The 18,210-nt window shown below is 44.5% G+C and overlaps 1 protein-coding gene across 3 annotated transcripts in view; it reads left to right on the plus strand.

Annotated features, from left to right (window-relative positions):
• Positions 1-18,210, plus strand: part of Ube2e1 (ubiquitin conjugating enzyme E2 E1) — a 59,804-nt gene that overhangs the window by 40,665 nt on the left and 929 nt on the right. For all 3 annotated transcript variants that reach the window (XM_041662325.1, XM_041662323.1, XM_041662324.1), the window contains exons 4-5: positions 16,927-17,059; positions 17,921-18,068. In XM_041662325.1, the coding sequence (XP_041518259.1) occupies positions 16,927-17,059; positions 17,921-18,068 (281 nt within the window). The remainder of the gene's footprint in view (positions 1-16,926; positions 17,060-17,920; positions 18,069-18,210) is intronic.

Consider the following 18,210-nt stretch of genomic DNA (forward strand, 5'->3'; position numbering starts at 1 on the left):
CAAAACCCTTAAGATGGGGAATTCCAACTTGTATCACTAGCCCCAGCCATCCTGCCTGAGAGTCCCTGCCTGCTCCCCATTCCTAGCAAGGGAACCTAGACTCCTCAACTCTATTCCTACCCCTCCAGCCAGCACCATCGATCATAGTCCTGACTCACATCTTGTAGCAGTGTGGCGACTGTACCATCCTCCCCTTCACACACCCTCATCAGCCCCTAGATAGAGCCCATTCCACACTACCACTGACCTCCAGGGTTGGGCCAGGGTGCACATCTCGTGCAGCAGCCAAGCCTGCTGTGTCTACCTGATTTCATCCCATCTACCATACCCACCCTTCAGACACAACTTGTCTTGCATCTCTTGTGTTCTTTGGCAACCAGCTGTGTCTGTATCTGACAAAAAAACTAGTAACTCATGCCCAAGTGAACTTAGAATAAATACTACCTGAGCAATGTCCAGAAAAATACAAACAAGACTAGGAGAAATGATTATGACAATCCACGGTTTGAAAACCAAATTCAAGGAAAAGGTGAGAGGCCCTTTGTGCACTGAATACTGGCTTTCCACTCAGCGCAGTCCTGCACATTTGGGTCCAGGGTCTTGCCCAGGAAGTTTGACTGTTACTCCCTACCACCCTCCCTGATGTCCAGATCTATCCTAAAACTCCAGACCTGGACCGGAACGCATATCCATAAGCCAACCCACCACTGTGTCCATCTGACTTTATTCCACATAAGTAGCATCCACCCTTTGGAGACAGTGTGGCCTGCACATCCTGTGTTCTTCCTGACCTGCTCAATCAAGGTATTGGCAGGGGTAGTTCCTTTGAGGATTGTTAGAATCTGTTTCCTCACTTTGGCCTGGCTTCTAATAATTTTATCCTATCAACTTGCTCTCTTCACCTGGTGTCGTTCCTCCCCAACCCCTGGCTGTGTGTGCATGTGTGCATGCATGCCTAGAATCTAAAGTTCCTTTTTATAAGAACATTACTGTGGATTTGGGGCCTAACCTACTGAAGGGATTTCATTCTAATCAATTGTGTTATTGCAGTGACCCTATTTCCAAATAAAGTTAAAAGACGAAGCACTGGAATTTAGGACTTCATGTATTTTTTTGTTGCTATTGTCGTTTTTTGTTTGTTTGCTTGTTTGTTTCGAGACAGGGTTTCCCTGTGTAACAGCCCTAGCTGTCCTGGAACTAGCTCTTGTAGACCAGGCTGGCTTCAAACTCTCAGGGATTCACCCGAGTGCTGGGATTAAAGGTGTGTGCCCACCCCTGCTTGGCTAGGACTTCAACACACAAATCTTTCAAGAATCATAATTCAACCCATAACACATAATTGGTGATACTAGAGATGGAACCCACTACTTCACTCATGCTGGTCATTCATTGTTGTGCTACATACCCCCAGCTCATTCTATAGTGGGGTGTGTGTGTGTGTGTGTGTGTGTGTGTGTGTTGGGGGGGAGGAGATAGAAATGGAGAGATTTATTCTTTCATGCATTACATCCTTGCCACAGTTTCCCCTCTCCAGTCCTCTAATCTGTCATGTCGAGCTCACACCCCACCCCTACCCCTGCCAGATCTGTTTCCCTTCAGAAAAGAGCAAGCAGGCCTCTCAGGGATATCAACCTGATACAACATAACGAGTTGCAACATGACTAGACACAAACCCTCATATCACCACTGAACAAAGCAAACTAGTAGGAGGAAAAGGGTCCCAAGAGCAGGCAAAAGAGTCAGAAGCTACCCCACTCCTGCTATTAGGAGTCTCACAAGAACACCAAGCTAACAACCATAACATGTATGTAGAGGAACCTAATGTAGACCCATGCAGGTTCCCCAGTTATCACTTCAGTCTCTGAGCCCCTGTGAGCCCTGCTTAGTTGATTCTGTGGGCCATGTTCTACTGGTATCTTTGACCCCTCTGGCTCCTACAATTCTTTTTAACCCTCCAATCCCCTAACTCCTCCTAATGTTTGGCTGTGAGTCTCTGCATCTGTTCCCATCACTTGCTGGATGAAGCCTCTCAGATGAGGATTGGGCTAGGCTCTGGATGTGGAGTTCTGGCAGCTGGTGTGGCCTCTGTTTGAGCGTAGTGGGGAGTGTGGGGGGAGGCGCTGCTGGAGTTGGGGGCCAGTTGTGGTTCAAAAACATAACTTAACCCCATATAAGTGGAGGTCTGTGTTTTTTAAGTAGCAGTAATGTTACCTTTCCTGGTATGTAGAGTCTGATAGAGATCAAAAGAATTCAATGTTAAGAAAATAACTTAAAAATATCTACTTTTCTGATAATAGTAGGCTACTTATTTGCCTTTGTTTAATTTGGTTCTTAAAAATGGTATTTTAAACACAAATATTAGACCAGAACAAACTAATAAATTTTGGAGGACTGAATTCCAAACTTAGTTTGCTTTTATTTGGAGATGTAGTTTTCGTCTTCAATTTTGTGTACTACTTTTGTTCATCTAATTAACTGGCCCATTTGTTGCTTGTGCATTGGAGCAGAAAAGATCGCCCTCTTCTGGTAGATGGGCTCCCCTCTGGCTTTCAGAGTCCCTGCTGCTGCTGGTTGTTTGGGTTATTTGTTTGCTTGTTTGGGTTTGAAAGCTGATTTGGAGTACATTTGCCTTTGGTTTATCTGTTGTAGCATTTGTGGTCTGTCTCCAGAGCCGGACCTCTGCTCTCTGACAGTATAATATGAGGAGACAAAGAAAAAACCCTTGAAGTAAACATATGGAGAACCTTGCACTTTTCACAGGCCCCAAGTCTCACTTTAGCATACCTAGGAACTGAAGTTCAGTCCCCAGGGCCCACAGAGTGGAGGGGAAAGCCAGCATCTACAAGTTGTCCTTTTACTTCCAGACACAAAGCATTTAAATTAAGAATGAGAGCAGTTATTACTTTAGAGTCTCGCCCATGATGTTATACAGATTGAATTATCTAATCTGAAACTGCAGAGTGCTCTGAAATGTTGAATGGAGACAGGACACCTGAAGTAGGAATGCCACACTGGCCTCGGGTGACATGCAGTCAGAATCCAAGTACACTAAAAATCATATTCAGTATATAAGATGCATATGAACCTTAAATAAATCTCATATTTAAGTTTGGGTCCAAACCCACTATATTTAATTTTATACACACATTACACAAACACACATACTGCTTGCTTGCTTGTTTGCTTGATTGACTAGAATCTAAAATCTGTGTCTGACCCAGGCATTTCAGATAAATCCATGAGTTTCCACTGAAAACTTATTTGGGCCCGGGACGCAGGAGTGAATATCAGTCTGACCTAAAATCCAAGCTTTCCGCTCCGGAAAACGATGGGACTGGAAGTAGGGATGAGCCCCAACCTGCTTACCTGCTGGGCCCCAACACTGGCTCTTCAGCCAAAGTGCTGTCACCCAGAGGAGGAACTGTAGATACTTGCTTCCTTTCAACTCTTGTTTAGTGTGAAAATATGTTCTAGATGGAATTGCTTTCTAAGTTAATAATTCATGCCTGGGGAAGTGTCCTTCTTAACTTCCAGGTATAGCCACTATTAAGAGTTTGGCTGCCAAATGGTTGTCATCAAACAAAGAACGGGCTGGAGAGAAAGCTCACTGGTTAAGAACACTGGCTACTTTTGCAGCGTTCAGTTCCCTTCACCCACACAGTGGCTCACAACCATGTGTAACTCCGGTTCCAGGAATCCAGTGCCTTCTTTTGCACAGCATCCGTGTAGATCATGAATCAGTCAGCCACAGTAGCAGTCAGCACAGAGATGCCTCACAGTATGAAAAATAGGTCTTCCAGGTGATTCACCCATTCCTCTTCTGTGGACATACCACCAAAGAATAAAAGATAGCATTCTGCAGAGATACCTCCACGCCCATGTTTATCACACATAACTCTAGATAGCCAGTTTATGTCTTAACTCAGGTATCTATCAATGGATTTAAAAAAAGCATTTGACTGCATTGTGTAGCTTATAAAAATGAGGTTGTTTGCATGCTGCTATGGAACCTTTTTTTTCTTTTTAATTAACACACTGTGGACTCTTCCTGTTCACTGTACTTCATCTCATTTGCCAGTCACACATTAATGCACACTTACTACTATATGGTTGTGTCCTGTCCAAAATTTAGCTGGGGAGATGGTCAGTAAAAACAGAGACAGGATCCTGGGGCTTGTTGGCCAGTCATTCTGGTGAATCAACTCTCTACAGGTTCAGTGAGAGATTTAGTTCAAAAACTAAAATAAAATAAATAAGGTGGAAGGGGTAAAGACCCAGTGGGTACAGTGCTCGCTGTGCGAGCCTGAGTACCTGCACTCAGATCCCCAGCACCTGCATGAAGCCGGGCATGGCTGCACATGTCTGTAACCACAACACCGGAAGGAGGATGGGAACAGAGCAGAGACAGGCAGATCTCCAGAACCCTAGAACTTAGTGGGCAGCTAGTCAAGGCTTAAAACATCAGGGTTCAGTGAGAGACCCTGTCTTAAAAAATGTAAGTGTAAAACGCTCTTTGTCATTTTCACTCAGAACTTCCAGGGATTTTCCAGCGCTGCAGCTGTGCAGGGAAGGAAACGAGGCAAAGAACCCAGCTGTCTTTTATTACGACATTAAAGAAACTTGCAAATGTGTAAAACAGCACCGCTCTTTTAAGGTTTTTTAATTTTGGAAAATAGTTATTTTCATTTAAAAGGCTGTTTATATTAATTGTTATTTTAAAATTAGATTTTAATGTTTGTTTGAATTTAGAATATAGCAAAGTTCCATAATTATTAGCTATACAATCATATTATTGGGTCTAATGGAATGGTCTAATAGTGTTACCGAATATTTGTTTTAGTGGTACTAACGCTTAAACCCTGGGACCTGGTTACTCTATCCATTACCACACAGCCCCAGCATTTACAGAAGACTTTCTTTTGCCAGAGATGGGATACTGCTGTATAGCCCAGGAGGGCCTGGAGATCTGTAATAGTCATGAGACACCATGTCTAGCTCTTGTCAGTCTCTGCTGGGGTCTTGAAACCAAACCATTTGAGAACAAACTAAGTAAATTATTTTAAATGTTAGTGAAATTAGCTAAAACAACTGGGCATCAAACATGGTGGTGAACCTGCAATTCCAGCATCAGACGATAGGCAGGCACAGTGATGTATCTCAGATTAGGCCAGTCTGAACTAGACAATGAGCCCTCTCAGAAAGCAAGGACTCGGGGATGTAGCTCAGCCGTGGAGTACTCAACCTGGCATTTTCAAGGTCCTGCGCTCCATCCCCACCATGGAGGTACATGGGCTTAATCCCAGCCCGGGGATGCAGAGGCAGTCAGATCCCTGTGAGTTCAAGTCTAGTCTGTTCTACATAGCAAGTTCTAGGCCAGCACCTTTAAAAAGAGAAAGGGAGGAAGGGAGGAAGGAGAGAGAGGGAGGGAGGGAGGGAGGGAGGGAGGACAGACACAGATCTAGGACCTAGAAGAAATGCAATTAGGTAGTTTATAGTTTGGGAGAAGCCACTGTCACCTGAACCTGCAGCAGAGACTGCCATGCACCTCGGCACCGCCTTTACTGTCCTAGAGCTGTTGTGCCCAGATTGCTTACCCAGAGGGTACCTCTTCATAACTGCATTCTTTGAAATGTCACCAATTTCTTTTTAATATAGCTAGTGAAATGTGTATGTAAGTCTATGAAATATAACTTTCCAGGCAAAAACAGTCCTTGTTTCTTTTCTTACAAAGAAAAATTGGGTTGGAAAGAGGGCTCAGAGCCTAAGAGCACTTGATGCTCTTGCAGAGGACCCAGGCTTCATTCCTTCATCTACACTGAGACAAATGCCTGCAACTCCAGCTTCAGGGGATCCCATTCTCACATGGTGCACACACACACATGCAGGCAGATACCCATACATGTAAATAAAAGTAATGAATATATTAAAGGAGAGACTATTTCCTTTGATACACGGGCAATGCTTCTTTTAATGTGTCTTAGAAACTCACTGCCTTCTACAAAAGGCTGTCACCTGAGGCTCACTGTAGAGGTCACCCAGAGAATGGGAATCACCGAGATGGTACAGATGTGCCAGCTGTAGCTCTGGTTCCCAGCCCAGGCATGGGAGTGGAGAAGCCCTCAGAGAACTTACTCTGTCCTACTGAGAAAAGAAACTTTTTCTTCCCAAGCTGCTTTTGGCCATTTTTTTTTTTTTAAAACAGCAGCAGAAATCAAACTAAGAAGGACAAAAGAATATTTCAAGTGCACAATATTAACAGCAAAACTATTAAAAACTTAATAACAATGGAAAAAAAGCTCAGGCATGTCTCAAAATGGGAGACCCATATGGCTAATAAATTTTTAATCTTAATTAGTCCTACAGAAATGTAAATTAACAACATAGTAACCTTTTCTGTATTAGAATGACAACAATTCTTAGTAGACCCTTTTCTATGAAATGCTGGCTCTCAGAAGATGTCCTAAGGAATAACTGGACACGTGTACTGGCTACAGTATAAGGATATTTAAAAGGACTGGAAGATGACAGAGGCTGTGTGTTGTTGTGTGTGTGGAGCCCAGAGGCAGACACAGGATGTCTTCTTTATGTTCTACCTTACTTTCTAACCCAATGTATATGACTGTTTTGCCTACATGTGTGCATCTAGGCATGGAGGTCAGATGAGCTTCAGCTACAGGCAGTTCTGAGCTGCTTGACGTGGGTGCTGGGAGTTGAACTTTAATCCTGTGGAAGAGCAGCAAGCACTCTTAAGCATTGAGAAATCTCTGTGTCTCCCTCCCCTCTCCACCAAGAAAAGTCTTGACCTTGTGAGTTTCTTGAATGGGATTGTAGGAGCTCTGCAGGGCCTTTCTTTCGCTGACCTTATAAATGCCAGCTTTCCCTAAAGAATGTCTGTCCTCCAAAGAAGTCCAGATGAGTTCTGGATGTTACATGGACCGGATCTGCATGTCCTGCAAGGGTGGCGTGCAGGTTGGAGGGGAAGGCAAGAAAGTTCTAGGCTTGACTGCAAAGTATGGAAGTGTTCTGAAATCCCCTCCCAAAGTAGAAAATTTCATATAAATGATATTTTTTAGAACGACAGGGACTGCAAAGTCACTTAAAATTGTTGCTACTATTAATAAAAAGCTTGCTGAACAATAAAAATCAGTTTTTATTTGTTTGTTTTGGTTTTTCGAGACAGGGTTTTTTGTAGCTTTGGAGCCTATCCTGGAACTAGCTCTTATAGACCAGGCTGGCCTCGAACTCACAGAGATCCGCCTACCTCTGTCTCCCGAGTGCTGGGATTAAAGGCCTGCGCCACCACTGCTCGGCTTAAAAATCATTTTTATGTCACACTGTCAGTGACTAAAAATTATGAGTAAGGTTCCAACCCCGGCTCGGTCCCCACTTGCATTCTGATATTGGCAACATTTGCAGCGTGGAACCTGCACGGGCAGTGAGGAGGAATAATCAAAGATGTTTCTAAATCATACCACAAACCAAGCCTTGGTCGGTTCCTTTGTGAGGGTTTTGAAGTTTCTTTATCAGCTTTCCTTGGGGCAGGCACGGCTGCCCTAAGGCAGCACTAGCCAAAGACACGGTCATAGTGTGCCAGAAAGTGCGGCTGTGCTGGGGAGGCAGCTTAGTGAGGGGGAGCTCTTGCTGTGAAAGCAGGGGAGCCTGCATTCAAATACCCAGCTCTCCCGTGTGTGCCTTTAATTCCCGTGTTGGGGAGCAGAGATAGACTGGTTCCAGACTTTGCTGGGTAGCCAGCCTAGAGCTAAAGCAGTGAGCTTCGGGTTTGGGCAGAGAATGCTCAGAAAATAAGGTGGGGAATGTAGTAATAAGGGTGGCGGGGCCGCTTCCCCAGCACCCCAGCTGCCCGCTCAGCTAGCTTAGGCCGCTTCCCCAGCACCCCAGCTGCCCGCTCAGCTAGCTTATGCCCCAAAATAATTACACAGACACTGTATTCTTTTAAGCACTGCTTGGCCCTTTAGCTCTAGCACTTACAGGCTAATTCTCACATCCCGATCAACCCATCTCTAATAATCTGTGAGAACCGGTCTTACCGGGAAGATTCTAGCCTAGTCCATCCTGGGTCGGAGCTTCATGCCCGGAGTGGGCCATGGCGTCTCTCTCAGGCGTCTGCTCCGGAGAGCAGAGCTGTGGAGTCTCTGAGCTCACTTCCTCTTCCTCCCAGCGTCCTATTCTGTTTTCTCCTCCCACCTATCTTCTAACCAATAAAATGGGCGAGGGCAGTTCCTTTATTAGCCAATGACCTTCCTCCATCAGGGGAACAATAGAGCAAGACGCTGGACACCTCAGCACAACACCAAAAGTCTGAACAAAGCTGGGCGCAGGAGGACATACCTGCATCCCAGCACTCGGAGGCTGATGCAGGACCCCAGGTACCACACTGTCCTCGGCTGTCCCAGAAAAGAGAACATGTGACATCACCTCGTGCTCAGTGCTGCAGGTGTGCTCGTGTCCGGAATCCTCTCCCGACTCTCTGACCAGTTCCATTTCAAGCCTTTGGTCAGGAACTGGTTGTCCTTTCATTTGCTTTCTCCGTGCCCACAGTGTGTGCTGCCAGACCAGAGAGGAAACCACAGTGCTTATTTCAGTTACCAGAAGATAGTCCAGCCGTTCTTTCTCCGCCTCTCTGCTTACAAATCACACTGGACATTGTTTTCTTTTTAAATCTGATCAGACCAGAGTGATAGCTCACCCAGTAGAGGTTTTGCAGCCACGCCTAAGCACCCGGGTTCTAGCCCCGAAGTTCACGTGCTGCTTGTCCTCTGACCACTACACATGCACACACAAACTGAAATGTAATTAAAATATGACTTTTTTTCTTCATAGACACATCAGATTGAGTGGACATTTCCAGGTGCATCAGATTGTCATTACTTTATCATGCAGAGCATACATACATACATACATAGTGAAACTCCAGTCAAAGGACTGGTTGGGTAAGAACTGAGAAGGTGGTGCCGTATCCTAAACAGCAGTGCACATTTGACCTTTTGATGAAATATTGTTGAACACTAATATTGCAGGTCTTGTAGTATGTGTGGGAGAAAATTACCACTCTCCAGAGACATTTAAGACAGATATGTAGCCAGATAACGGGCATCATACCTGTGTAATAGCTCAAATAGATTTTTCCTTCTAGTTTGTAATACATTGTAAAAATCTCTATTTTACAGCATCTGTAGGCTACAAGTCAGCCTTCTGCTTTATAAAAAATTATATTAAAAGCCAGGTGGTGATGGCGCATGCCTTTAATCCCAGCACTCGGGAGGCAGAGGCAGGTGGATCTCTGTAGTTCAAGGCCAGCTGTGGTCTACAAGAGCTAGTTCCAGGACAAGCACCAAAGCTACAGAGAGATCCTGTCTCAAAAAACATATATATATAATCTCTGTTTATACTTAGAAAGTAGAGGAAGGAAGGATTCCAAGGTCAGCCTGTTCTACTTGAGATAGTTTGCAAAAGATAAGAGAAAAAAATCTTGAAAGGGCCAGAGAAATGACTTAGCAGTAAGCGCCCTGACTGCTCTTCCAGAGGACCTAGGTTCAACTGTCAGCACCCACATGACAGTTCCCAACTATTATTAACTCCAGTTCCAGGGGGTCTTACGCCCTCTTCTGATGTGTGCAGGCACTGCATGCATGTGGTGATGCACAGACATATGTGCAGGGGCAGCACCCATACACATAAAATAATAATAACATCGCTGAGGTGTGACTCCCATGTAGTGTTTTGCTTAACTACTCTGAAAGCCACACAATTTGGATGCATTGAGATTTGTTCACTTCCTTTGGGCACTCTCCTGCTGGATAATTAAGTGTTGGTGTGACAGGAATTAGAAGTCTTAGTGGGGTGCCACTTTTGGCTGGGTACCTAGGTCAGTCTCCTTCCCTTATTGAGGAAGATACATGGCCTTGGCCCACTCTGTTCTAGTGAGGCTGTTCAGAGTCCCCGGACACAGTCTTAAGGTCTTGCTGTGAATGGCCTTTGGTCTCCAAGTTCTTTCCACGAGATGGTGCCTGACTGCAGCTCTAGCAATCCCAGCATCCTCCTCTTCTCTGCTCATCTTGTAGTCTTTTGTACGGTGCTCACTAAAACATGTCTCTCCTCTCTTAGCCTCTTAGTCCAGACTGTCTGACTCACTCCGGTCATCCGTTCTGCCTCAGCTTCTCCATGACTGAGGTTATAGACTGTATGCCACTATGTCAGGCCTCTTTGTCTCTGGTGAAGTTTTCTAGAATTTCAATCTCCTTCTACACACACCCCAATCTACCTTGCAAGTCACTGTTGTTGAATAAAAGAGTTGGTGGTTAGTCAGGCGGTGATGGCATATGCCTTGAATCCTAGCAGGTAGATCTCTGTGAGTTTAAGTCATCCTGGTTTAGTGAGTTCCAGAATCTACATAGTAAAATACCCTGACTCAAGGGGGTAGGGGAAGAAAAGAATTTTGAGTAGTGTTTGAGTATTTGCCATGTGACAGAACTAAGTATTTTGAGGGTTGAGCTGTCTTACTGCAGAGTTGAGGAAGGAAAGAACTTTTTATTAGAAATCTTTTTATTGCCACTAAAGCCTGCTATAGCTGACTTCTGAACTTGAGTGTATTCAGGGATCATTTAGGATCTTGTTAAAAGCAAGTGGTTTGGATCTAGGGCAAAGACTGGTGTGTGCGTTTCTAGCAGATCCTGAGGGATGTTGATGTTACTTGATTGCCTAGGACTATACTTTGAGTAGCAAGTTCGTAGGACATTCAGAGTACGTGCAGACCCAATAGTAATAATATGTATGTATTTCTTTTCCTGTAGTAGGCACAGAAGAGTAAAATAATGTTGGGTATTAGTGTAACCAGCTAAAACCCTTTCCTTTCCAGGCTTGACCTTGAGCCCTGTTCTCCTGACCTCGGCACTGCTGGAGTCCGCACCTGGACTGGTTCTGTTCGGTGCCCTGTCTGCACTTGAGGATGCTGAGTAGTAGCGCATCCTCTGACTCTGTCTGATCCTAGTATCTGCCAGACAGATACTAGGTGTAATGCCTCAGGTGTAATGACGGTGAAATGACGGTGACACTGTTGAATTTAGCCTTCGGTAGCCTCTGGCTGTCACCCACTGCACTGAGACTTATTTTGAAAAGTGGGACTGGGTGGAGTATTGTTTGTGAATGGTGTGCTTCATAGAATTGGCTTGTTTGCCACCTTAACTCTTATCAAGGAGACCCATGGAGGAACCAGCCAGGTGGCAGTCTTTACAGCCTCTTGTACCCTGGGGATGTTGGTTCTTTATTTTATGGAGTAGCCATCCAGTCGTGGATGCCGGAAATCACTTGGGATCTGTTTGAAACATGCTCGCTCAGTGGACCACGCTGCCATTTCCTCCCACTTCCTGCTGATGTCTGTCACCCTGCTTCTAGCTCAGCCTCGTTGTCCTCTCTTCCCAACCCCATGACCTCTGTTTTTTAAGCAGATAACTAAGTATTTAGAATTGTACTTGAAATAGCTGGATTCACTGATTTACACCTATAATCTTAGCCCTCAGAGATGGAGGAGGAAAGATTGTAAACTAACGGAACTGCCTCAAAAATGAAACCTGAAGGTTTATACCAGAAATAGGGCTTTTGTGCTGTCTCCTAATAAAAGTTTAAAGCTGACAGCTAGAAGTGCAGTTACAATGGGTTGTAACCCCCTGCTTCAGGGTTTCTCCTTTGAAAACTAGGTAACTGGGTTGACTGTGCTTGGAAGAGCTTGGAAGAGCTGGATCGTGCTGGAGGGAGGACTCTCAGAAGTCACCATAAAACAAAAGTTGTTTCTTGTGGAAATTTTATACTGCACAAGTTTGGGTCAATCCAGAGAGTGCATTGCATCGGGTCCTACTAGGACTGCTCCCGTGGGCAAGGCTTTTTTGTCCTTGTCCAACAGTTTGCTTGCTTGCTTGCTTGCTTTTAGGCTTGTATCATAAGTGACTTAAATTCTCCTTAAGCCACATGTGTTGAGCAGAAGTTACTGCCAATGGTAGTTTTAAGAATTCAGCAGTCGAGTGGTAGTGGCGCATGCCTTTAATCCCTGCAGATGCAGGCAGATCTCTGTGAGTTCAAGGCCAGTCTGGTCTACAGAGTGAGTTCCAGGACAGCCAAGGCTGTTACACAGAAAAACTCTGTCTTGAGAACCAATAAATATGGGGGCTGGAGAAATGGCTCAGTGGTTAAGAGAATTGCCTGCTCTTCCAAAGGACCTGAGTTCGATTCCCAGCAACCACATGGTGGCTCACAACCATCTGTAAAGAGGTCTGGCGCCCTCTTCTGGCCTTCAGGCATACACACAGACAGAAAATTGTATACATAATAAATAAATAAAATATTAAAAATAAATAAATAAATAACTATAGTCAGCAATGTACCATTAATGAGGTGAGCATGTGCCATGGGATCACATGCAGCTTGGGGTCATTGTTGACTCAGTGGAGATGCTGTCTTAGTGTAAACCTGCTCAGCCATTTTAGCCGAAAATGGATGGGCAGCTGGGTGCAATGGCACATATCTTTCGTGCCAGCCGCGTTTGGAGGCCTTGGCAGGAGAGTCACCACCAGAGTACGATCGGCCCAGACAACACAGTGATACTGTTTCAGGAAAGAGGACTGGAGGGAGGGTGTGAACAGACCTTTTCCTTGTGCAGCTTTGGATATATGGCCGGCCTTTAGTCTTCATTTTTTGAAATATAACACAATGGTGCAACACAGCTTTTTCTTTGCACAAAACTGTTTGTATTGATTCCTGGATTTGTAACTCTTTCTCTACACCTTTCTCAAGCTTACAAAGGAACAGTCTTAATTCTGTTTCTAGTTGTGTCCCAGGTGGTAGACTGTAGGGTCCAGGCTCAACTTCCAGTGACCTGTACTTAAGTCCACTTGTGAACCTCCTATAGGAGAAGAAGCAGTGGTGTCTCCATATGGGTAACTGGAGCATCTTTTACACACTTGGTACAGTACAGCCAGCCAAGGAAGCTAAGGAACCTTTAGCTCCATGTTTTATTCTGATGTTCAGTCAAGTTTGAGACCATCAGTTGCATTTAGAGTCTGCATGTTGCTAAGCCCTGTTTTTAAGAGGCAATGTCAATTCTAGGGTACTGGCCTTCTTATTTCTTTCTAGGTTGACTTCTTAGCATTATCAAGCCAGATATTTTTAAAAGTATTACTCCTGATGATTAGTTTTTTTGTTTGTTTTGATTTTGGTTTTTTGAGACAGGGTTTCTCTGTGTAACAGGTCTGCCTGTCCTGGAACTCATGCTATAGAGCAGACCAGCCTTGAACTCACAGAGATCCGCCTGCCTCTGCCTCCATCATGTGCCACCATCGCCTGGCTCCAGCCTAGTATTTTTACTTTTTAAAAAAGGTTAAAAGTTGACTGTGGTGGCACATGCCTTTAATCCCAGCACTCCGGAGGCAGAGGGGGCTGGATCTCCAGGTTCACAGACAGCCTGGTCTACACGTATGTGGAAAGTTAGTTCTATGGAGTGAACTCGGGTTGTCAGGCTTAGCAGCAAGCATCTTTCCCTACTGAGCCATGTTGTCCCTGTGACAGCGAATATTCTTAGAAGACGATTTGGAATAGTGTTGATTAAACTTTAAAGGGCTTAGCTTTCCTGTTAGTTTGGCACATAAGAAACCCAAGACCTAAGTGCTAGTGGTTTAGTATGGTAAGAGATTATTTCTTAGTTTCCAGACAGCTGTTTTGTGGCACTGCCCTCGTGTGGCAGATAGAAAACTAGTGTTCTGCTGGTGAGGTCTGTTTTAGCTCGTATAGAACGACCTCCACATTCTTGACCTAACTGGCCAAGGGTCCAACCCCCTAGGTACCATTCCACTAGAGTTTAAGTAGGAGACCCAAACATGTTAGCTTTTTATGACTAAGAACCCGTTCTGTACTCGGGAGATGAAGTAAAATTAACACCTTTACCCCAGGGGTTGTAGCATGTTTCTAGGAGACAACTGGTGTAGCTGGAAAGGTGGCTCGGCAGGCCAGAGCACTTGATGCTCCTACAGAGAACCTCCAGCTCCAGGGGATCCCATGCCCTCTGCTGACCTAAAGGCTTGTGTGTGTGTACATGTGTGTCAGACACATATACATAAGTAGAAATACATAGTTTTTTTAAAAGTCTTTCCCACAGAGCAGGGTACCCTGCCCTCTCTTAGGACTGGAGGGGGAAAGAGGAGGGTAAATGGGGGAGGAGGGAAGTGATGGAGGAAGGTCATTGGTTAAATAAAGAAACTGCCTTGGCCCTGATAGGACAGAAAATTAGGTAGGTGGAGTAAACAGAACGGAATGCTGGGAGGAAGAGGAAGTGAGCTCATACGCCTTAGCTCTTCTCCTCTCTAGGGCAGACACGATGAAGCTCCGACCCAGGATGGACGTAGGCTAGAATCTTCCTGGTAAGCGCACCTTGTGGTGCTACACACATTAATAGAAATGGGCCAAGCAGTGTTTATATGAATACAGTTTGTGTGTCGTTATTTTGGGGCATAAGCTAGCCAGGCGGCCGGGAGCTGGATGGCAGGAACGCAGCCGCGCAGCTCCCTCAACAGGGAAGTAGGTAGAAAGTTTGAATGGTATTATTTGTAAAGCAATAAAAAAGAATTTAAAAAAAAAGTCTTTCCCTGCACCCCACCTTGTGAAAATGATATCAGTTCTGTGTATGCATAGATGAGTGACTTTCTATTGGTATCTAACCTAAAGCAAGTCTCCAGCCCATGCTAGCCTCCTGCCTTAGCCTAAGGAGGATTATAATCCACCACACTGGCTTTGAGTCCTTGGGCATATCCACCACTAAAAGGTTTTAAAGGCTGTACTGTCTGAGCCAGTTATCACTAATGGTGACCACCACCTTCAATGAAGCCCAGGAGCCATTCTTGGGTTGCCCTCAGTTCCTTTCATTCCTGAATGCTGATGAGTCTGAGGAGAGCTTGAACTGGCTTAGTGACTTGCTCAGGGTTACAGAGTAAGTGTTCAGGGCTGTGACTGGGCTCCTGCTGCACATGGTGACCCCAGTTTGGTCAGGCCCATATTTTACAGTCCCAGCGTGACTAGTGTTAAATGTTTTCACCCCCAGCTTGTTCTCGTCATGTTATTTTCTTCCTTCTCTCATCCTAACTTTGAGTCAAACAGGAGGAAGAAAATGTGTGTTTAGGTTTAAGGAGTATTCTACAAGTGGTCTTCTGTTCCCTTTCCTTTCTACTTTATCTCTGTCCCCTGGGGGGTGGGACTGGCTTTGAATTAGTTAACAGAAGTTTTTTGAGGACATTTGTCTTGTTCAGCCCCCAAACATGGACATTTGACACTCTGTCCTGTGTGTAAGCATTCATTGAAATTTTGAGCAAATCTGGTGTATTAAGAAGAGCAGTTTTGAGCCAGGTGGTGGCACACGCCTTTAATTGTAGCAGTCAGGAGGCAGAGGCAGGAGGATCCCTGAATTTGAGGATAGCCAGAGAAGCTACACAGAGAAATCTGTCTGGGGATCGAGAGGAATAGTTTTGTCTGCTCCGGTGCAATCTGGCTGCATGCAGAATGTACTGTTTCCCAACTCTTGTCCTTGCCATAGTAATTTCCTTACTGATGTAGGTTGTATTACACTCTTCATAGATCTTATAATTAGAGGGGAAGCTTTACTACTTTTGTTAAGGTGCTTGGATACAAAGCACTCTGGAAGCCAATGCAATGTTTAAGAAAGATACTCTAGCCAAATGAGGGTATAACCAAACATATTTAACAAGAATAGGGTTTGGTTAATGGCTTATTTAACTAAAGTGAAAACTGATTACACACTTGACATTCTCCTTTCTCATTCACATTAGTTTATAAAATAAAAAGTCTAGTCAACAAGATGGGATTACAGATGACCCAGCATTTGTGGGAGCTGAGTCAAGAGGATCATGACTTCTAAGCCAGCCTGGACCACTCTGTTTTGGGGGACCAAAAGTGGAGGAGCTTAGAAATCTGTTGGCTAAAGCAATAGTGTGTGTGTGTGTGTGTGTGTGTGTGTGTATGTGTGTGTACATGTTCATAAATGTGCATGTGGAGACTAGAAGTCAACCGTGTATGTCTTTATCTCAATCTGGAGTTCACTAATAGGTTAGCCTGGCTAAACTCTGCCAAGCACTTTAGTAGGGCGAAGATTATGGAGAAAGAGCACAAGGAAGATTCAGTCTGTGAGTCAGAAAATGAGACTCTTGGCACTAGCGATAGTTACAAGAGATGGTGCAGCTCTGAGAAAACTTGTCACTGGATGACAGATGAGGACATGATCTGTCCTAGGCGTGGTTGAAGAGAAGGCTTTATTGTAGGAAGAAGGGGGAGAACAGGCAGAAGCATCTGGGAGAGTCCAGACTGAAGCTGGCCAGCAGACCAAACAGGGCCATGCCCAGGAGTGGAGGGAGATGAGAAAGAAGAGAGACAAGGGCAAGGGAACCAAGAGAGAAACCAGAAAAGCCAGTAGAGTTCGTGAACCTAGAGCCCATAGTCAGAACAGCTGAGTTATAATGTAGTGGAGCTGGGAGAAGGGAAGCAGAAGCCAGCCCCTGGGAAGGAGGGGCTAAGGGGAGGGGGAGGGATGAGAAGTGCTAGGAGGAGACACACATACTGAGTGAGTGAGACTTGTTCTGGGTTTCTTGAGATCACCAACTTAGCTTCCAAGACACATCTTTAATTGCTGTTACCTTACATGTAAAGACGTTTGAGAGTTGAAAGTATGTCTGGTTATAACTAGTAAGCTTAGCATGGACCAGATGTTATTCTGTCATGGTTTACTTTCTGATGGATGATGAGTTTATACCACAGTCTTTATGAAGAGTACCCAGACATTAAACCAAAAGGATGGGGGGAGGCTCTTTTCTGAGATGGTGTTGCTGTCCTTTATCTGCTGGTGGTGTTATTTTTCAGTGCTGGTCCCAAAGGTGACAACATCTATGAGTGGAGATCAACCATTCTCGGGCCCCCGGGATCTGTGTATGAAGGTGGTGTGTTCTTCCTCGATATAACTTTTACACCAGAGTATCCCTTCAAGCCTCCAAAGGTAAGAAATCTACATATTCCCAGATTTGACTGTTTCTGTAAAAGATACATTAAAACTTTTAAAATGTAGTCACAAAAGCTAGATTTCTTCCATGTTTGTGTTGGTGTCCTCCTTACCCATGGGCACTCCATTTTAGTAAAGTCTATGATTTAGGTACGGCCCAGATCTGAGCTTCTTGGGTGTGCAGTGTTTGCTAGTTTTAGTGAATGTGGTGACTGCTGATTTTGGCTCCTCAGTTGGCAACAGGCATGTCTAGGGGTACGTGCTGAAAACCTGTGCTGTTTATAGTCAGTCTTATAAGATGTGTAGCTTACTCAAAAACAGTGTATTACTACCAGCTAACACAAGAGGTCAGCAAACAACTAACAATTCAAACTTAGAAATACTCATATTTAAAGCATTAAAATTAAACTAAACATGTCATCCCAACACTCTGGAAATGGCAGCAGGCAGGAGGATCAAACATTTGCAGTATCGTCTGGGATACATAGTATGAGCTTAGCCTGATCAAGAAAAGAAAAACCCTACTTGACGGTGTTGACACACACCTTTAATCCCAGCAGAGGCAGGCAGATCTCTGTGAGTTTGAGGCCAGCCTGGTCTACAGAGTGAGTTCCAGAACAGCCAGGGCTGTTACACAGAGAAACCATGTCTTGAAAAAAAGCAAGAAAGAAAAAGAATAGAGTAAGTGTTGGACTCCCTTTGCCTTTGGCAATTGGCATTGCCTTAAAATGAAAGGAGATGGTGTGAGCAAGCTCTGTAGCCTTACAGCCAAGTCTTATACATCTTAGGGATTAGTCAGCTGAAATACAGTACAAAGTCTCCTACCTGAATGCTCTTTGACAATAACCTTATTTTTAGGTTACATTTCGTACAAGAATTTATCACTGTAATATTAATAGTCAAGGAGTTATTTGCTTGGACATATTGAAAGACAACTGGAGCCCAGCACTAACCATCTCGAAAGTTCTCCTCTCTATCTGCTCACTCCTTACAGACTGCAATCCTGGTAAGGCTGATCATCTTCAGTGCTTTGCTTTTTACTAAATGAAAAGGTACTTGTCTTCCACATAAACTAAGACCCAAATTTTCAAAGGACATTTTAATTGAGAATTTAACCCACTAGTTGAAAAAGCAACTATTCTAAGTTA

Source organism: Microtus oregoni, unplaced genomic scaffold (assembly GCF_018167655.1).
Source record: "Microtus oregoni isolate MIOR12 unplaced genomic scaffold, Mior012 000013F_ref0000133, whole genome shotgun sequence".
Taxonomy (NCBI): Eukaryota; Metazoa; Chordata; class Mammalia; order Rodentia; family Cricetidae; genus Microtus; species Microtus oregoni.